The sequence below is a fragment of the Myotis nattereri genome (genome assembly GCF_964212035.1).
Source record: "Myotis nattereri genome assembly, chromosome: 3".
Classification (NCBI taxonomy): domain Eukaryota; kingdom Metazoa; phylum Chordata; class Mammalia; order Chiroptera; family Vespertilionidae; genus Myotis; species Myotis nattereri.
Window position 1 is genome coordinate 148,931,409 of NC_138077.1, and position 21,702 is coordinate 148,953,110.

A 21,702-nucleotide genomic window follows, 5' to 3' on the forward strand; every position below is an offset into this window, starting at 1 on the left:
AGCGGCAGGCGGGGAACGTTGGAGTCCTCCATCACTGAAGCAAGCAAGCCTCATGTTCGCTTTAAGCTGCCTGGTTGCTGGCCACCATCTTGTCTGGCAGTTAATTTGCGTATTGCCCTGATTAGCCAATGGGAAGGGTAGTGGTCATACACTAATTACCATGTTTCTCTTTTATTAGATAGGATGGTTCTATGTATTCCTATGAGTTCATGTTAACATCACATGTCATATCTTTATTTCAATAGGCTGTGTAACCACTGACCTCTTTTATTTTTCTTTGCTAAATATATTACTTTTAAGTATGAAATAGTCCCTGCAATACAATTGTATACATATTATTGTATAAATTGCTTCTTAAACCACTTAAGAGGAGAAAGGAGAGGAAGGCTGTATTTATAATGTTTTTTATAATTACACAATTCCCTTACTGCTGCTCTTTGTTTTTCTACGTGGATTTGTATTAACATCTGGGGTCACTTGCTTCCTGCCTGAAAATCTCCTTTTGTGTTTTTTCTACAGTTGATTCGCTATAAAGTTTCTTTAAGTCCCCACACTCTGTTTCAAATTAAATCAGTTCTTTTGGGGAGAAATTCAGAGATCTCTGTGATGATGCACTGCCTCTCTCCCTGAACAAATATCTCTGAGCCACTGCTCTTCCCCTGGGCAGGGGTGGTAGCCTCTGGTCTTCCCCACTTGCCTCTCCCCACTTGGAAACTCCTTCCTACAAGTCAGCCAGAGGGAGGGTGATCAGGCCAGGCAATCTCAGCCCCCATCCTTCCTCCCACCTATGCATCAGCTAGAGCCTTCACTCTGAGTGGGGCTGGATGCAGGTTGGGAACCCCAGCCTCCAGGAATTTAGTCTCTGCAACTCAGTGCTGGAGGCCATGAGAAATACTGGTAACCTGCCTCTCCAAGTGACATACCTTATCCTGCTTGAAAGAGGGAAGAGGGAGCCACATCTTGTTGACCACACCCACCAGGAACCAGGAATGGAACTTTTGTTAAACTGAACTAGTTAAGAAATTCAGTGAAATCCAAAAACCCTCCCCTTTGCTTAACTTTCAGAAATTCCTTTTTTGGTTTGTGAGTCATTGCTTTGTTCTCTCAGTTTCACATTACTCTAAATGTTTCACTTCTAGTTAATGGGTCTTTAGAAATTCCAGGAAGTCACATGTCAGAAGACTAATGAATAAAGGTCCAACCATCCAGTAAAAAATAGAGAAGTGACAGAAACCCCTCCAATCTACACTGAGGAGAAAAAAACAGGTAAGAACTTTATTTTTAAAACACCATACATTTTAGTCGCACATATAAGCTTTGTTTCAGAGAGGATTACTTGGTTTAGAAGTAACCCAGGTTCAGGTTACCAGGTGGAGGAAGGATAGGGGCTGGGTGAAAATGGGGAAGGGATTAAGGATACAAATTGGCAGTTACAAAACTGTCACAGGGATGTAAAGTACAGCCTGGGGAATGTGCTCAATAATATTGTGATAATTATGCAGGCTGCCAGGTGGGTACTAGACCTATTGGGGGTTTCACTTCTTAAGTTATAGAAATCTCTAACAGCTATGTAGTATGCTGAAACTCATACAATGTTGAATGCCAACTGTAATTTAAAATAAACTCTTAAAAATAAAACATAGCCTAGGTTCACTAGATCCAATTTCTTAGTGCCAACAGCTTTCTTAGCCCTTATAAGTAGAATTTGCCCGCACCACTTTACTAAAAATTTTCTCTTTAAAGAACACACTGTGGTGCGTCGCTAAAGCCAATATTTTGTTTATCTGACTTCTCTGTGCTCTCAAGCAGTTTTGTTCTTGCTTTCCAGAAACTCTGACTCTGAACTCCTTGGCTTGGCAATTGAATTTCACTCCTCACCTACTTTTCTTTCTAACAGCAAAAAAAAACCCCCAAAAAACAAAAAAAAAAAAACGGTGTCCTTTCAAGTTTCATTTGGTTCTAATTAACCTGACCCTTACCTGCTTAGCTGTAATACCTGTAATGTCCAGGTGGATATGGGGCGCCAAGGGAACCGCAAATACAAACTGAAAGTTGGCAAGGGACTTTCCAGCTCAATCAAACATCCTGTTTCCAGCCCAACCGCAAACTGCTACAAACATTCTGGTAGGGACAGGCAAGGGACAACAAACCTGCCTATATGATCTTCCCACTCCCCCTGTTGTGTGTGACTCCCCCGGCCTGTGCTTGCAGACCACAGGACATCTGACTTTCTAAAATAAACAGTGCATTCTGCTTTTAATTTGGACTCTGGTGCCTTCCTTTGGTCAAACGTTACAATATCTGGCAGGAATTTCAACTTTTCAAGAGAACAGCCATTATCTGGAGTAGCCAGACAAGGAGGAGTGAGGGAGGGTAGAGCTAGGACAGCTGAGAACTTGTCCCCTTTCTGCAGCATCAAAGACATGTAGGTTCCCTCCTAGACTTGCTCTTCCAGGCCCATGTTCCTTAACATCAACCACAACAGGTGCCTAAAGGCATCCCTCACCCTGGAAGCACAGGCTTGGCACTGGAGGGTAAGGGGGCAGCAGGAGGCTAGTACTGGGCCTGACTACCAGCAACTCAGGCCTTCCCTTTAGATGAGAGGCCTCTGTGAGGCAACCAGTCCTCATCCACATTTTCACAGGGATAAACTGCCCCTTTGGCACCCTCCCAGGGCTACACGAACAGCCCTGCTTTGGGAGGAGGAGGAATACATCCTCCCTCAAATGCCAAAAGGGGATAAACCCTTCCTGGGATTGATGGAGTAAACCCCACCCACTTGCAGAGGCTCCTGGTCCCTCCTCCATCGCTCTGTCCCTCCTCAGAGACAGGGACGAGCTTGGACAGTTGAGATCTTGTCCCCTGTCAGCAGCACCAAAACACCACCACCTCCTCCCAAGCCCTCCTCCAGGCAATGGAGAAGCTGAGAGAAAAGGTGGTTCTTAATTTACAGACAATTTAATTCCTGAAAGATTGACTCATTATTTTTGTACTTAACAATACTTAATATTCCAAAGACAGTACAAAGCTGTGTGATATAGAAAAATTCAATTCATCAACAACTGTTAGAAATGACTATAAGGCCTAATAGTGTTTGTTTACAAGGCGTTGTTTCTCGTGTGTGGTCCATACAAGAACTGTATAGAATACCCTGTCATCCTTGCTGAGAAGTCAAGGCTTGGGGCAGTTTTCACCATCACTTCAGATGACAGACTGTCCTGAGGAGGAACTTTGAAAACTATCTAACTCCATGCAGGAGAACTATTTCATTGTACTTTTTTATTTGAAATTAACAGCTTTTGGTTTTGGTATTTCGGTTTACTTGCATTTTTTAAAAATTTTGTTGTAATTTATTCCTACCAAAATTTTAAATGTTCTGTCCAAGAAGAAAAATCTGCAATTCCTCCTGCTTAAAACACAGCTTAGAAGACAAATATTTATTCCCCATCTCTGCTCCCAATAACCTTTAGAAAAGAAAACCCGCGCGCGCAAACACACACACACACACACACACACACACACACACACACAAAGAGAAATGGAATGGAGAATGTAGTTCAAAATTTTTATGTTACTTTCTGAGAAAAGATTCTAGACACCTTATATCTTGGCAGTTTACAGCTTACTGAACAGATTAACACATTTCAACACATTGCCTAACTTGCTCATTGTTAAACACTACATTAATCCTGGAAAAGTCTGTTAATTATGGAGACCCTGTGCGTTACCAGTCTGTACAGTAATGAGTCAGGCAGGAATTCTTGCTTTATTTGTCACACGGATAAGAAAATGGAGGCTCACAAGGTAAGATCCTTTTTCAAGGTCTCACTAACAGCAAGTGATTTGAACCCTGGGTTTTGAACCCTGGTAACCACTCCAGAATCTGTGCTCAGACATCCCAGGGCTGCTCTTGGTTCCTCCCATAGGATTCACCCCACCCCTCTCAGTGTCCTTCCTCCCAGCTGTTACTGCTGCTCTTGTCCTGCCGGAGTCCTCCTCATAGGATGTGTCCTCCACATGCTCACAACTGGATTAAGGGATATCACTGTTCAGTTCAAAGCCAAATCTTCACTTTCATTTAGAATTTAACTTCCCTGTCCTCTTAGACCCTCAATTTTTAATCAATACAAACATAGGATTCAGTATGCAACACATGATTTGAAGAGCATTATAAATGTCATCATATATTTCATCTTCCTAATCATCTATTTTTTTTTTAGGGCAAAACATTTTTATTTTTATTTTTTTATTTTATTTTTTCATTTTATTGTTTTATTGCTTAAAGTATTAAAAAGAGTATTACATATGCCTCCTTTTCTTTCCCGCCGTTGGCAACCCCCTGGCCTCCCCGACCCCCCAGTGTCTTATGTCCATTGGTTATGCTTATATGCATGCATACAAGTCCTTTGGTTGATCTCTTACCCCCCACCCTCCTGCCCCCCAACCCTCCCGGCCTTCCCGCTGCAGTTAGACAATCTGTTTGAGGCAGCTCTGCCTCTGTCTCTATTATTGTTCATAACTTTATAATGGTCTTTATTATCCATGAATGAGTGATAGCATGTGGTATTTTTCCTTCATTGACTGGCTTATTTCACTTAGCATAATGCTCTCCAGTTCCATCCATGCCATTGCAAATGGTAAGAGTTCCTTCTTTTTTACAGCAGCATAGTATTCCATCATGTAATTGTACCACAGTTTTCTAATCCATTCATCGACTGATGGGCACTTAGGCTGTTTCCAGATCTTAGCTATGGTGAATTGTGCTGCGATGAACATATGGGTGCATATATCCTTTCTGATTGGTGTTTCTGGGTTGTTGGGATATATTCCTAGAAGTGGGATCAAAGGGTCAAATGGGAGTTCCATTTTTAGTTTTTTGAGGAAACTCCATACTGTCTTCCATAGTGGCTGCACCAGTCTGCATTCCCAACAGCAGTGCACAAGTGTTCCTTTTTCTCCACATCCTCTCCAGCACTTGTCGTTTGTTGATTAGTTGATGATAGCCATCCTGACAGGTGTGAGATGGTACCTCATTGTTGTTTTGATTTGCATCTCTCGGATGATTAGTGACTTTGAGCATGTTTTCATATGTCTCTTGGCTTTCTGAATATCCTCTTTTGAAAGGTGTCTATTTAGATCCTTTGCCCAGTTTTTGATTGGATGGTTTATCTTCCTTTTGTTGAGTTGTATGAGTTCCCTATAAATTTTGGAGATTAGGCCCTTATCAGATATGACATTGGCAAATATGTTTTCCCACACAGTGGGCTTTCTTGTTGTTTTGTTGATGGTTTCTTTTGCTGCTCAGAAGCTTTTCATTTTGATGTAGTCCCATTTGTTCATTTTCTCTTTAGTTTCAAGTGCCCTAGGATCTGTATCAGTGAAGAAATTGCTTCGGCATATGTCTGAGGTTTTGTTGCCTTTGGATTCCTCTAGAATGTTTATGGTTTCCTGTCGTACATATAAGTCCTTTATCCATTTTGAGTTTATTTTTGTGTATGGTGTAAGTTGGTGGTCTAGTTTCATTTTCTTACATATATCTGTCCAATTTTCCCAACACCATTTATTGAAGAGACTGTCTTGACTTCATTGTATGCTCTTGCTTCCTTTGTCAAATATTAATTGAGCATATTGGTCTGGGCCAATTTCTGGGCTCTCTATTCTATTCCATTGATCTATATGTCTGTTCTTGTGCCAGTACCAGGCAGTTTTGAGAACAGTGGCTTTGTAATACAGCTTGATATATGGTATTGCGATCCCACCTTTTGTTCTTTCTCAGGATCGCTGAAGCTATTCGGGGTCGTTTTTTATTCCAGATGAATTTTTGGAGTGTTCGTTCTAAATCTGTGAAGTATGCCTTTGGTATTTTAATGGGAAGTGCGTTGAATTTATAGATTGCTTTGGGTAGTATGGACATTTTACTGATGTTGATTCTACCAATCCATGTACACGGTATGTTCTTCCATCTGTTTGTGTCTTCCTCTATCTCTTTTTTCAACGTCCTGTAGTTTTCTGAGTAGAGGTCTTTTACCTCTTTAGTTAAGTTTATTCCTAGGTAGCTTAATTTTTTTGGTGCGATGGTAAACGGGATTGTTTTTATAATCTCTCTTTCTGAAAGTTCACTATTGGTGTATAGAAATGCCTCAGATTTCTTGGGGTTAATTTTGTATCCTGCTACATTGCCAAATTCATGTATTAAGTCTAGTAGTTTTTTGATGGAGTCTTTAGGGTTTTGTATGTATAATATCATGTCGTCTGCAAATAAGGACAGTTTTACTTCCTCTTTTCCTATTTGGATGCCTTTTATTTCTCTTCTTGTCTAATTTCAATGGTGAATACTTCCAGTACTATGTTGAACAGCAGTGGTGAGAGTGGGCATCCCTGTCTTGTTCCTGTTCTTAGGGGAAATGGTGTTAGTCTTTGTCCATTGAGTATGATGTTGGCTGTGGGTTTGTCATATATGGCTTTTATTATGTTGAGGTATGATCCTTCTATTCCCACCTTGCTGAGAGTTTTTATCAAAAATGGGTGTTGGATTTTGTCAAATGCTTTTTCTACATCAACTGATATGACTATGTGGTTTTTTTCTTTCAATTTGTTTATGTGACGTATCACGTTTATTGATTTTCGGATATTGTACCATCCTTGCATCCCTGGGATAAATCCTCCTTGGTCATGGTGTATGATATTTCTGATGTACTGCTGGATCTGATTTGCTAAGATTTATTTGAGGATTTTGGCATCTATGTTCATGAGGGATATTGGCCTGTAATTCTCTTTCATTATGTTGCCTTTACCTGGTTTTGGTATTCGGGTGACGCTGGCTTCATAGAATGAGCTTGGAAGTGTTCCTTCATCTTGAATTTTTTGTAGTAGTCTGAGGAGGATAAGTTTAGTTCTTCCTTGAATGTTTGGTAAAACTCCCCTGTGAAGCCGTCTGGTCCTGGGCATTTCTTGCTGGAATCTTTTTGATGACTGCTCCAATTTCTTCCATAGTTATTGGCCTGTTGAGATTTTTAGATTCTTCCAGATTGAGTTTTGGAATGTTGTATTTTTCTAGGAATTTGTCCATTTCCTCCAGGTTGTCTAGTTTGTTGGAGCAGAGTTGTCCATAGTATTTTTTATCAATCATTTGTATTTCTGTGGGGTCTGTTGTTATTTCGCCTCTATCATTTCTGATTTTTTTTATTTGCATCCTCTCTCTTTGCTTCTTGGTGAGCCTGGCTAGAGGTTTGTCAATTTTCTTTATCCTTTCAAAGAACCATCTGTTGGTTTCATTGATTTTCTGTATTTATTTTTTGGTCTCTATGTCATTTATTTCTGCTCTAATCTTCATTATCTCCTTCCTTTTGCTTACTCTGGTGTTTTCTTGTTGTTCTCTTTCTAATTCTTTGAGTTGTAGAGTTAGATGATTTACTACCATTTTTTTCTTGTTTTTTTGAGGTAGGCCTGTAGAGCTATAAACTCCCCTCTCAGGACTGCTTTCATTGTGTCCCATAGGTTTTGGATTGTTGTGTTTTCATTGTCATTATTTTCCAGGATGTTTTTATTTTCTTCTTTGATCTCATTGGTAACCCAATGAATATTTAATAACATGCTATTCAGCTTCCAAGTGTTTGAGTATTTTGGGTTGTTTTTATTGTAGTTTATTTCTAATACTATGGCTTTGTGGTCTGAGAAGATGCTTGGTATGATCTCAATCTTCTTGAATTTGGGGAGAATTTGTTTGTGACCCAACATGAGGTCTCTTTTTGAATGTGTCATATGAGCACTTGAGTAGAATGTATATTCCGTGGCTTTGGGGTGAAGTGTTCTGTAGATATCAATTAAGTCCATCTGATCTAGTGAGTCATTTAGGATTTCTGTTTCTTTGCTGATTGTTTGTCTAGAGGATTTATCTAGTGATGTCTGTGGTGTATTAAAGTCCCCTACTATGATTGTATTGTTGTCGATCTCTCCTTTGATATCTTCCAGGAGTTTATTTTTTTTATGAATTTGGGTGCTACTGCATTAGGTGCATATATGTTTATCAGGGTTATATCTTCTTGTTGTATTGATCCCTTTAGTATTATGAAGTGGCCTTCCTTATCTCTTGTTATGGCCTTCACTTTGAGGTCTATTTTGTCCGATATAAGTATTGCTACCCCAGCTATCTTTTCCTTTCCATTTGCCTGAAAGATATTTTTCCATCCCTTCACTTTCAGTCTGTGTGTCTCCCTTCTAATGAGGTGGGTCTCTTGTAGACAGCAAATGTATGGGTCACGATTTTTTATCCATTCAGCCACTCAATGTCTTTTGGTTGGAGCATTTAGTCTGTTTACATTTAAAGTTATTATTGAAAGGTACTTATTTGCAGGCATTTCTTTTTTGTGTGTGGCTGCTTTACCTGTGAGCTCTTTATTTTTCTTTTTACACCAGTCCCTTTAGCATTTCTTGCATTGCTGGCTTGGTGGTGATAAACTCCCTTAGCCTTTTTTTGTCTGTGAAGCTTCTTATTTCCCCTTCTATTTTGAAAGATTGCCTTGCTGGATAGAGTATTCTTGGATTCAGTCCTTTGCTTTGCATCACTTTGTAAATTTCCATTCATTTCGGCCTGATGTGTTTCTGTTGAGAAATCATTTGATAATCTAATGGGAGATCCTTTGTATGTAACTTTCCATCTCTCTCTTGTAGCCTGTAAGATTCTCTCTTTGTCCTGAACATTTGACATGGTAATTATGATGTGTCTTGGTGTAGTTCTTTTCGGGTTCACCTTGTTTGGGACTCTCTGGGCTTGTGTGACTTTTTTCTTCCCCACCTCAGGAAAGTTTTCTGATATTATTTCTTCAAATAGGTTTTCTAATCCTTGTTCCTCTTTCTGTTTTTCTGGCACCCCTATTATTCGTATGTTGTTTCATTTCATGTTGTCCCAAAGCTCCCTTAGACTCTCCTCCTGTCTTTTAATTTTTTTCTCCAATTGCAGTACAGTTTGGGTGTGTTTTGCTTCCTTGTCTTCTAATTCACTAATTCGGTCCTCTGCTTCTCCTAGTCTACTGTTGATACTTTCAGTGGTGCTTTTTTATTGCAGCGACATCACTCTTCATTTCTTATTGGGTCTTTTCTTGCAAAAGTTGTTGATTTTTCCTTCATCCAGTTTATGCACTCTAGGACCCTTATTCTGAATTCTTTTTCTGTCATGTTGCATGCCTCTGTATCGTTTAGCTGCTTTTCTGGTGAGTCCTCCTTTTCTTTCCTTTGGGGGTTTCTTTGTCTACCCATGTTTGATCTCACAGATATATCTAGATGTTGAGTCATTCAGTAGCTGCTCCCTGGGTGGCAGTGTCTCCTCGGTCTTTGGTTGCTCCTCGGGCAGTTGTGGTAGCAGCTGCTCCTCAGTTGGCAGCAGCTCCTCTGGTGGGTGCTGTTCACAGCTGTGGTGTCTCTTCTGGCTGCTGGGGGGAGGCTTCACATACTTCTGCTGTTCCTCAGACAGAGGGTTTTGTGATTAGGAGGCTGCTGTTGCTTGGATCTGCTGAGTTGATTTAAAGGCACAAAATACAACACAACAAGGCACAACGTACCAGGCACTGAACACAAATGTATTCACGATATTATTAACCCCAAATAAAGGTGACCACCTGAGTTAAGAGAGTTAGGGGATAAGAAAGAAAGAAGTGAAAAAGTTAAACGAGGAAAATGAAAAGAAAAAAAAGAAAGAAAAGGAGTGCAAAAATGAATCTGGGGAAAAAGGAGTGGGGAAAAAAGAGTGAAAAGAGAGAATGAAGTAGAAGAGGGGAAGAGATTATTTATATGAGAAGCAAACTCCGATAGAACCACCACTAATACCAACAAATTCCAGCAACAGATCCCTGGAGATGAACGCAAACTACAAACAACCTATAATATCTGGGGCTATACGGCCTCTCTGTCCAGTAGCTAAGGTTTATTTTCTCTATTGCAATTAAAACTGGTTTGGGGAAGTCCACTGCCCAGAGCTGGTTCCTTATTTGTTACCCCGCTCTGTCCCTAATCATCTTAATGATAAAGAGGTTTTTATTTTTAGGGGAGCCATTTTATGGAAGAACAAGCTGAGACAGAAAAATTACTCTTTCTAATGCACACAGCTAGGAGAGCAGGGAACATATGAATGTTGGTTAGGATTGTCTTTGAGAAAGTGAAGGGACAGTCAAAGCACTTTAACTGCTTTCTGTCCCTTGATTGCATGAAATGCCCACTGTGATGAAAACAGTAAAGTAGGACCTCTCCCAGCTATGGGACTCTGGCAGCTCTCGGCACACCCTAAAACACCCTGGCTACACCCTCTCTTCACTGTCAGCCCAGAAACAAAAAAATGTCTTTTTATTGTGTTTTAAATAAATGAATTCCTGCATTCACAGTGGCACCTGGGTCCTATAAAGATCTGTATCATGGTGTTTTGAGAGCAAGCCTCATTTCTTGTCTTCTTTTTCCTCTGGAAGTCTCCCCTCCTCCAACTGCTACAGCTCCCAGGATTCACTACATTTCTCCTCCTCAAGGTCACAGAGCACATTTCTTTTTCTTTTTCTGAGAGGCCTATTCTGACCACCCTGTATTTAAACTCAGCCCCTGTGCTCTCTATCTCAGTTCCTGCTTTTTTTTTTCTGAACCCTTGCCATCATCTAAAATACACATACCATGCATGTTGCTTATTTGCTTTCTGTATTGTCTGTCTCCTCCCATGAGAATAAATCTCCTTGAGGCAGGAATTGGTATCTATTTTGTTCACTACTTGATACTGAGCACTTAGAACAGTGCCCAGAACATGGTAGGTGCTCAGAAAATATATGCAGTTAATGAGAAACCAAATCATTCTGGAACTCCAGTTATCTTCTATGGTCACTCCTGTCTCCTGCATGTCCCATTCTGCCTCTACCTATCCGCAATATGTTAATGTCCTCAAGGCTCCATCATCCGAGTTTTGTTTTGCTCATTCTATTCCTTTTATGCATCACACTAGTGGCCTGGTGCATGAAATGCATGCACATTAAAAGGGAATTAATTAGAGCTCCCCCCTCTGCCTGCCCTGGGGCCTCATTCTGAGAGAGGCTCTGAGAGCAAGCTGGGAGGGAGGAAAAGAAAGGGAGAAAAGTCTGTGAGCTGGTGGGCGCTGTGTGTGTCTGTGCGTGAGTGAGTGTGAGTGCTGGGCACTGCCTCTCCTGGTGCCTCAGCAGAGAGGCCTGGGCCATGGGTGCTGTGGTGACCTGGGACTCACTGTTGCCACGGCATGGAGCAGAAGAGGGACTTGGGACACTTTTGGGAGGCAGTTTGAAGATACTGGGAGTCTCCAGAGGAGAGGGCACTCTTCTCCATCCCTGCTCACCTTGGGGATAGGGCCTAAGCCGCAGTCTGACCTCCCTTTGTGGGAGGTGACCGGGATGATCAGGGGAAGGAACCAGCCCCATAACCCCGCTGCTGCAGCTACTGCCAGTCACCACAGCCAGCAAGGTTTTTTCATCAACACGGACTCGAGTCCCGCCACCATGAAAAAAATGACAACTTTTTTTAGGCATTTTCAAGATGTGTCTTTCATATAATAATAATTTCTTTATTATTTTTTTATCCTCACCTGAGGATATGTTTCCATTGATTTTTAGAGAATGTGAAAGAGAAAGGGAAAGACAGAGAGAAACATCAAAATGAGAGGAACACTTTGATTGGTTGCCACCTGCATGAGCCCTTACCTGGGCCCCGGCCAGGGAGGAGCCTGCAACCTAGGTACATGCCCTTGGTCAGAATTGAACTCAGACCCTGCCATCGGCAGGCCAAGGCATTATCCACTGATCCAAACCAGCTAGGACAGGATATGACATTTCTTAGCACTCCAGCAGGGGACCTTTGTTTTTTTCACCAGGAGTGTGGTAAAAAACCCTAGATCACCGTTTTGGATTCTTATTACCCAAGTTACTAAGAATATTACCAGTGGCATACAGGGAGCTTAACCAATGAGTGGTCAGAAAAGGTGCTTCCTCTGTAGTTCACACCAATCTGCGGCTTGGCACCCCACCCACCCCCACCCCAGGCTTGACATCTCTGGCTTCAGGCCTGGGCAGGGGAATCCCATCTCCCCCGATCACGGGCTCCACCCTTGCCCAGGCCTGACCCCTTGGCCAGAGGCGTCAACTCCCATCACCCTCTGATTGCCAGATTGGCCCCTTGCCCAGGCCTGATGCCTCCGCCAGAGGTGTAAGACCTGGGCAGGGGACCCCCATCACCCTCCCATAGCTGGCTCCACTCCCTGCCCAGGCCTGATGCCTCTGGCCCAGGTATCAGGCCTGAGCAGGGGACCCGCGCACCCCTCCGATTGACAGCTCCACCCCCCGCCCAGGCCTGACCCCCATCGCCCTCCAATCGCAGGATCGGCCCCTTGCCCAGGCCTGACACCTCTGCCAGAGGTGTCAGGCCTGGGCAGGGGACCCTCATTTCCCCCTGATCACTGGCTCTGCCCCCCTCCGATTGCCGGCTCCACCCCTGGCCCAGGCCTGATGCCTCTGGCCCAGGATTCAGGCCTGGGCAGGGAACCCCCCTCTCACCCCGATCACCGGCTCTGCCCTCGCCCAGGCCTGATGCCTTGGCCAGAGGTGTCGATCCCCATCACACTCCCATCGCCTGATCGGCCCCTTGCCCAGGCCTGACGCCTCCGCCAGAGGTGTCAGGCTTGGACAGGGGACCCCCATCTCCCCCCATCACTGGCTCTGACCCCCGCCCAGGCCTGATGCCTCTGGCCCAGGCATCAGGCCTGGGCAGGGGACCCCCATCTCCCTCTGATCACTTGCTCCACCCCCCGCCCAAGTCTGATGCCTCTGACCCAGGCTTCAGGCTTGGGCAGGGGACCCTCATATTCCCCCAATCCACGGCTCCGCCCCCCACCCAGGCCTGATGCCTCTGGCCCAGGCATCAGGCCTGGGCAGGGGACTCCCAGCCCCCTCCGATTGCTGGCTCCACCCCCCGCCCAGGCCTGATGCCTCGGCCAGAGGAGTTGACCCTCATCACCTTCCAATCGCCGGATCGGCCCCTTGCCCAAGCCTGAGGCCTCCGGCACAGGTGTCAGGCCTGGGCAGGGGACCCCCAGCTCTCACCATCCCCAGCTCCGTCCCTGCTACCCAGGATCTCTGGCACCGCCCCTGCCAAGACCTAAGGCCTCTGGTGGAGGCATTAGTCCTGGGCAGGAGACCCCCAGCTCCCCACGATCTCCTGCTCTGCCCCTGCCTACACCTAATGCCTTTGACCAAGGGTTAGGCCTGGGCAGGGGACCCCCAGCTCCCTGAGATTGCAGGCTCCGCCCCTGCCCAGGCCTAATGTCTCTGGCCAAGGCATTAGGCCTGAGCAGGGGACCCCCAGCTTCCCGCAGTTGCAGGCTCCGCCCCTTCCTAGGCCTAATGCCTCTGGCCAAGGCATTAGGCCTGGGCAGGGGACCCCCAGCTTCCCACGGTTGCAGGCTCCGCCCCTTCCCAGGCCTAATGCCTCTAGCCAAGGCATTAGGCCTGGGCAGGGGACCCCCAGCTGCTAACGATTGCTGACTCCACCCCTGCCCAGGCCTAATGCCTCTGGCCAAGGCTTTAGGCCTGGGCAAGGGACCCCTAGCTCCCCGGACTGCTGGCTCCGCTCCTGCCCAGCTCCCATTGCCGGGTCAACCCCTGCTTCCCGCTATCACTGGCAGGTGGCAAAGGCGCCGGGGTTCTCTGATCATGGCTCAGGGGCAGGGCCAGCTTTGCCCTGCCCCCGGCTCTTAGCTCCCCCCTGGGTTTCCGATCACCTCAGAGGCAGGGGGCTTCTTCCGTCCTTTCCCTTTCGCCTCCCAGCATTGTGCCTACATATGCAAATTAACCGCCATCTTTGTTGGCGGTTAACCGCCATCTTAGTTGGCAGTTAATTTGCATATCACCCTGATTAGCCAATGGGAAGGGTAGCAGATGTATGGCTAATTACCATGTTTCTCTTTTATTAGATAGGAGATATATATATATATATATATATATATATATATATATATATCCCATTCTGCCTAAACTTATCCCCAATATGTTACCTGGTGCATGTGGATTATAGAGAACAACATAGACTGATAAACAGGGACAGATCCAAAGAAAGAGAAACAGCGATCAGACTATCAATCCCCAGAGGGAATGTAGGGGAGGGAGGGGGTAAGGGGAAGAGATCAAACAAAGGACTTGTATGCATGCATATAAGCCAAACCAATGGACATGGACAACAGGGGGATGAGAACATGAGTGGGGGTGAGGGGTGGGGGTTAATGGGGGGGATAAGGACACATTTGTAATACCTTAACTAATAAAGAATTTTTTAAAAAAGGGAATTAATTAGAGTTCCACCCTCTGCCTGTCCTGGGGCCTCATTCTGAGAGAGGCTCTGAGAGTGAGCTGGGATAGAGGAAAAGAAAGGGAGAAGAGGCTGTGAGCTGGTGAGCACTGTGTGTGTCTGTGCGTGTGCAGTTGTGAGTGAGTGTGAGTGCGGGCCCCACCTCCTCCATTCCTGTCCCTGCTGCCAAGGATTAGAGATGACTTTGGGATCTTGTGTTGTACTGACTTGTTCCTCTGGGTTACAGTTCACCATGGCCTCTGGATACACCATGATGGACCCCATCTGTCTGGTGGAAAATCAGAATAATCAGCTGACAGTAAACCCAACAGCACTGGAGATTCTAGACAAGATGTCTCAGCCTGTGGTGGTGGTGGCCATCGCAGGTCTGTATCGGACAGGAAAATCCTACCTGATGAACCGCCTGGCAGGACAGAACCATGGTGAGTGTTGTTCTGGGGCAGCGCTATTTGCTTAAAGACAGTGGTAACACAGGCTGATCACACCTCCTTCAGGGTCACCTTACAAAAAGAGCGCAACTTCTTCCACTGAAAAAAGTTCTGTCACCATCAAATAGATATCTTCAATCTCGTTGTTTCACAAAGCCTCTCTCTTTGAGCATGTAACAAGGGTTTCCTCACTCTACCCAAAGATCCACCCATTAATATTGCACCCATTCACTCTTTCTGCTGAGGAGCTTGACTCCAGCAATTACTCCCTTCCTTTCTCTCCCATCACTTTTGCCTTAAACTTCAGGGCCTTTGCAACTAGTACACAAATATTGCTCAACATGTCCTGTTTTTAAAAAGGGATGGAAAGAAAAATGGACAACAGAATATTCTATATATCCCATAGCTCAATGGGTCTACCAACCAATTTTTTGCTTCATTTCTGAGTAAAACTTTACTAAATTATACCCTCTTTTCTTTATTGAGTCTTTCAATATGTGAACTATACCACAGCATAGTGCACAAAACATGCACATATACAAAGTTAATAAACATAAAGTGATCCTCTGTGTAATCACTGTCCATATCAAAAAACAAAACATCACCAGCACCCAAAAGCCCTAGATATGCCCTCTGACACCTCACTAGAGCTCACCAATGTTTTGATTTTTATGCTGCATGCTTTCACTCTTCCTTTTTAAAAATGGTTTTACAAGCTGTGTATGCATTTGTAAGAATAGCTTAAATATTATGAAATGGGTAATCCATTCAGGTATTCTTTGGAGTCTTGCTTCTTTTGTTCAACAAAAAGTTTAAGTTTTAGCTAGTTTGTGATATGTATCTATAATTTATTTATTTTCACTACTTTATAGTATTCTATTGTGAGAAGATACCATCATTTATTTATCCATTTGTTATTGATGAACAATGGTTTTGTTTCTAGTTTTTTACTTTTATGAATGATGCTGATATGAATCTTCTTGTTTATATATCCTGGTGATCATGTACTACCTTGTGTGACAAACCCAGAAATAAAATTGCTGGGTTATAGAGTATATATGTTGTCAGCCTTTCTAGATACTCTCAAACAGCTTTTTAAACATTATATGCAATGTATACATTTATTAGCAGTAATTGATAATTCTCCACATCCTCATAAAACTTTGGTAAAAGACTTTAAAATTTGATGATCTGATGACTTTATATGTGCATATATTTGCTTCATTACAAATAAGTTTGAGGATCTTTTCACATATTCATTTTCTCTTTTTCTATTTCCTATTTCCTCAGGTCATTTTTCTTTTCTATTGGGTTGCCTTTTTTTGTTCTTACTGATTTTTAGAGCAATCTGCCTATGTCCTGTAACTCATTTCTCTCTATGAAGACCACACACCATTTTTTAAAAAATGTCTTTCTTTGTGTCTCATTAGTTCAGCACCATTAGGGGTTAAACCTCAATACACTGCACTGCAATGATTAATAGCAATATCTCTAATTGTCTTCTCACTGAGTCTCTTTCTGTCTCTCTCCTTCTCTCCTTTTCCTACCTTTCTCCCTTTCTCCTTTTTGCTTCATAATCTTTCCCATTTGCTTCCAACAAAACATTTTTTCTTCGTCTTTCCTGTAGAGAAATTCTAGACCACCTATCAGGGGAGAATACTTTGCTTTGTCTGTCTTAAATTAATTAAAAGTTTTTTTTTGAGACCCCCAAGGGAGAAATATCAGTTAAAGTGTACTCAAAATAACATCAGATGGTAACAAGGTTATGTCTCATGGCTGAGAAAGTTCCACACCTTGAAATACTTTAACACACCTAGGTATAGTCAAAAATATTTTAAGAACTATGTACTGTGCCAGCTGGGTCTTTGAAATATCAGTACGAATACTTTGCAAAGTATGTGATTGCCTAACCACTACGCTGTGCAACTAAAACTATCAAAAAATAATGTTGAAAGTAAACTATAATCTAATAAACAACAATACCTAAATTGTGATTCTACCACCCAACAGAAAAAAAAAAACAAAAAAAAAGGTTCATGCCCAATCAAGGTCCTGGAGGAATACCAGGTCACTACACTTTCCCCTTGTTGATAACTTTCTTTGAGGGTTTTTAACTCATAACTGAGAATGATGATCTCCAATTACACCTACCATTTCTCCCTGGAGGCACTGGGAGTTCAGATTATTCTGTATTAATTAGCAAACAACCAAATACTATCACAATGTAGAAGAATGCAGACCATCTCAGGCTTTATACACTCACTGTAGAGACCTCAGTGGATTGCTGAGAAAGTCCCAAGCCTCAAAATTGAGTGGCTTCAACCAAGCTGAACTAACCTCTCCTACACATCCCAACATTTCCATTTCTAGTACCCATTGAAGAAAACATTGGCCTATGGTGGGTGTTAAAAATGTTAAACTGCTGGACAAGATATATCACACGGGTTGTTGGGTATGCCCCTCACAAGCTTCCCAGGTGTAGTTTTAAGACTTTTGAAAGAGTAGCAACCACAATTCATAGGTGTTTTCTGCCTTCCCTTCCATTATATCCCCACCTGAGGCAGGGGGAAAAGAAACAAGCACCTCATCATTTCATTGCAGAAGAGAGAAGAAATGAGAAAAATTCAGGAAGAAAAAGGAAGAATAAATCGAACAAAGCTGATTATCAGTCCAGTTCCTGGAAGGACACAGAAGAGCCTCTCAAAGGCTAACTAATGAGTGTTTATTAGAGGGACACATACAAGGACATATTCAGGTCACAGGGAATTAATAGGAAATGAGGAAGTACCGAGAGGGTGGCAATAATAATGGCCAGGTTACTACAGTCACTCCTATAGACTGAACAGCCAAGCAAAAACGGAAACCAGAATGTGGCAAAGACCAGCACTTTTGGATGGAGTGAAATGAAAGGGCTGTGACCCACTACTAATATACAGTAACAGAGGCACTGGGACAGGGTGGCTCACTAATCTCATGCTGGGACCTCCCACTGGTAGAACGCTACTAGAATGTGAATGAGAAGGGAGCTCTTCAGTGTCAAAAAAAAAAAAAAAAGACTTTAATGTCAAGAGAGGTTACATTAATTTTGTAATGTGACATAGCTTGAGCCATTGATTGATAGTATGGAGTGAATAGGAAACACAGCGTGTTTCTTGAGTAGGTCATTAATATGAATAATGATTGGATAGGCTGTCCTTGCTGAAACTGAAGCAACCTTCCTCCCAGCCTGGCACTCACATTCTGATAACTTTAACCAATGTAACCTATGGGCAGCCTGGACTATCTGCTGTTACTCTATATGCTTTCTCCTCTAACTTTGCAGGTTTCCGTCTGGGCTCCACAGTGCGGTCTGAAACCAAGGGCATCTGGATGTGGTGTGTACCTCACCCCTCCAAGCCCAACCACACTCTGGTCCTTCTGGACACTGAGGGCCTGGGCGATGTGGAAAAGGTAAGGCAAAGAGTCTTCTTTGTTCTTGATGATCCACTTACATTTTAATTTGCCACCTTAATTCAACCTCTATGATCTATTTCTATAAACTGCAAATCCAATTAAGAATAAGGAGCTTAAATTTTGTTTCCTTCAATTTACTTTCCTGGAAACTCAGTACTTTCCTTATTAGATATATATCTTCTTATTTCTACTCTTGGTTGAAAGTTACAAGCTAACAAATACTTATTGGGCATCTAAATTCTAAGCTATTGTCTTAAGTACTACAGATATGCATGACTGAGGAAAAGGCTCAGAGACTACTTGGGAGATATGAAATAAGCAATGTTATCAGCACAGGGTATAATGGATACAAGGAGTGACATATTTAACTGGTCTTCAGGATAAGAAAAATATTCTGGAGGAAGCTATAATTATGGGATCAGTGCACTCTATATAGTAGTCAAGGTGCCTAAGATTGATGGTCTTAAAGGTAGGAAACATAAAAATGGGGTTTTATTCAAATAAAATATTTAAATAATCTCCCCAAACACTTCAGCTACACCATCCATGTTAATTAAGGTGTTAGTCCAAGTCTCTGGGCTTTAAAGATGAATTCCTTCCTGACATCTATACATTTATGACCTAGACCCACCAGAGCATTGTAAATGCAATAATTTTAGGTATTCTGTCTTTGCTGTGTTAGCTGCAGTCAATCTTGTGTTCTTATTTGTATTAGCCAGAGTTTGAAGTGAAGGTAAGAGTTGTGGATTTTTGGCTTCCATTACCCAAAAAGGAGTAGGGGCAGAAATTTAGATACTCTGAATTTTCATATTAATTTTTAATTGAATTTATTGGAGTGTCACTGGTTAAAAAATATATACAGGTTTCAGGTGCACAATTCTACAGCATGGTATCTGTACACTATATTGTATTTACCACCAAAGTCAAGTCTCTATCCATCACCATTTATCCCCCCTATTCCCTCTCCCAACTTCTCCCACCCCTCCCTAGCAGTCACCACACTGTTGCTCTGTATATAAAATCTTTCTTTTTTTGTCTTTTTTCTCAATACCTACAACTGCATCCCCCATGCTCTCACCCACCTCCAACAGTTGTCATCCTGCTCTCTATCTATGAGTCTCCCTCTAAGTTGCTTATTGGTTCATTAGATTTCACATATGAGTGATATCATAGGATAGTTTTCTTTCTCTAAATGGCTTATTTCAGTGAGCATAATTCAGGTTTAAAGTACTCAATAATCACCTCAGTATAAGCCCAAGATGGTTTACTCATTGCTAACAACTTGTAGTTTACTAAACCTTCTTCTTTTTAGCTGATTACATTTGTAAAGGAGCCAAAACAGAACTATCAACTGATAGCAGGAGAAGTACTTGCTGTCCTTACAACTCTAGTGTCTTTAGCAGTACCCAATTCTATTGCAAAGTCACTCATTATTTACCCTGAGTGTGTTATGTTCAGCCTCATCATCTATTCCTACCACACACATAACCACTACTTCAATAAAATAAAGTAACATGTAGTACCTTTGTATTAACACACTCTCTGACAATTCTGATTGGCTTCTGTAGATTCTTCCCCAAGCCTGGTCCTTTTTGCTCCAGAATTGCACATTCTGTCCGTTCTTTAAAGCAAAGCTCAACTACTTTCAACTAATGGGATTGTATCTCATTCTGACATGATCCCTTCTTGCCCTGAAATCACAAAGTAATTTTTCTGGGTTTTGTATTCCCATTTGCCTTTTATGTTATTACATTGGCTTGCACTCCTGGCAGAGCTGATCGCCTTGGATGCATTTACATGTTACCATGTATACTGGCTCCTCCAGCAAGTCATCTTTGAAAGTGAGAGATTTCCCTATGAAACTTTATATCCCCAAACTAAATGTGGTATCTGGCATTTCTTAAATGCACAATGAGAAGTTAGTGAATGTAATTGAATAGCATTTGTGTCACTAATAAGCTCATGGTCAAGAGAAAGTTGCAAAAAATGATTACCCACTTATCATTGCATACTTCTATGTTCTTGTGACTCTTTTAAATGTTTGACACACATTTACATTGTCATTCACTTCTCTTAATTGCTAAAGAACACGAGCCATGAGAGGCGACAATGTGAATACCCAAAATGAGGTTTGAATTTACTACCATCTTCACAGTGTATGTTATTTGCCCTACTGTTCATTGTTAGTAGAGCTGACAAAGTGTATGAATAACTGAACAGTAGGATGAACTGTAGACACCTAAGTCCCCTTTTGTGCACTCAAAAAATGACTCATGGATCTTTGCCCTGGCCGTGCTTCTGAGCAGCATGTTTGTCTACAACAGCATGAACACCATCAACCACCAGGCCCTGGAGCAGCTGCAGTATCCTTCCAGGAAATGAACCACCATGTGACATGGAGTCTATGGGAATGTAACTGAGACTATTTTGTTATTGTTTATTCTTTTTTCCTCATGTCAATAATTGTGGTTGAGGAGAAAGGGACACTGGGTGAATGGGACTGTTCATAAAAATTATTCCTGGGTAAGATCTGGAAATTTTGCCAGGGAAACATTCCTCATTCCTTAGCTAAGATCTCAGCTATGTGACTGAACTAACAAAGCTAATCAGAGCAAAATCCTCTCCCAGCTCTGGTGAAGCAGGTGACTCAGACGAGTTTGTGAGTTTCTTTCCAGACTTTGTTTGGGTTGTACGGGATTTCATGCTAGAGCTGAAGTTAGAAGGTCACACCATCACTGAAGATGAATACCTGGAGAATGCCTTGAAGTTGGTTCCAGGTATCAGATAATGGTCTGGGTGGTGGAGGTATAACATTTGACTCTTTGTTTCGAATTCACATTATATTTCTGACCAGAGGACTGTAATATAAAGTTCTATACGGTGGTCTCTGACCTTCAGAGATGACTCGCTGGGGTGTAAATACACATGGCAACATGTAAATGCCTCCAAGTTGATCAACTCTGCCAGTAGTGAAACCCAATGTAGGATGTGATCAGTGAACCCTATGATACAATTCTTAAGGTCAATTTTTATTTTTTATTGCATTGAGGCCTGTGCTAATGGTGATATGAATATGACAGTGTGGGTATGGTTTCAATTATTATCAATACTGAAAAAACTCAAGTGACTAAAATTAAAGCTGGCTGAGGAAACGAACTATACAACATTGTACCTGAGATTTTAGGAAAATTGACACCATGAAACATTTGAGGATAGAAACCAGGGCTAAGATATCCAAGGGATCAAATACTTGTGTTCTGATTAAATTTGGAGCTCCTTTGCTTGTATTTGGAGAAAAATGCTCATCATCACCGAAGACGGGGTCACAAAGGTACAGATATCAAATGACTCATTTTTAAAATATATTTCATGTTGTCTATTTTAGTGGCCTCCAAAATTAACATATTCTTCTAGTAAGACGGTAAAATCATTCATCTCTCTCTCTTATAACATCACTCTCTTTAGTCTA

General features: G+C 42.4%; 1 protein-coding gene across 4 annotated transcripts in view; it reads left to right on the forward strand.

The window, feature by feature from the left end:
• The first annotated feature begins 1,199 nt into the window (after window positions 1-1,199).
• Window positions 1,200-21,702, forward strand: part of LOC308516729 (guanylate-binding protein 7-like) — a 33,990-nt gene continuing 13,487 nt past the window's right edge. For 2 of the 4 annotated variants that reach the window (XR_013995776.1, XM_081087799.1), the window contains exons 1-5: window positions 1,200-1,266; window positions 14,579-14,774; window positions 18,103-18,230; window positions 20,558-20,596; window positions 20,814-21,010. Coding sequence is in view for 2 of the 4 variants with exons in the window: in XM_081087799.1 (XP_080943925.1) it covers window positions 14,772-14,774; window positions 18,103-18,230; window positions 20,558-20,596; window positions 20,814-21,010 (367 nt within the window). In the remaining 2 variants the exon portion in view is untranslated. Of the gene's footprint in view, window positions 1,267-14,578; window positions 14,775-18,102; window positions 18,231-20,468; window positions 20,646-20,813; window positions 21,011-21,702 lie in introns of all 4 variants that reach the window. The other 2 variants (XM_081087800.1, XR_013995777.1) reach the window with 2 other exon arrangements.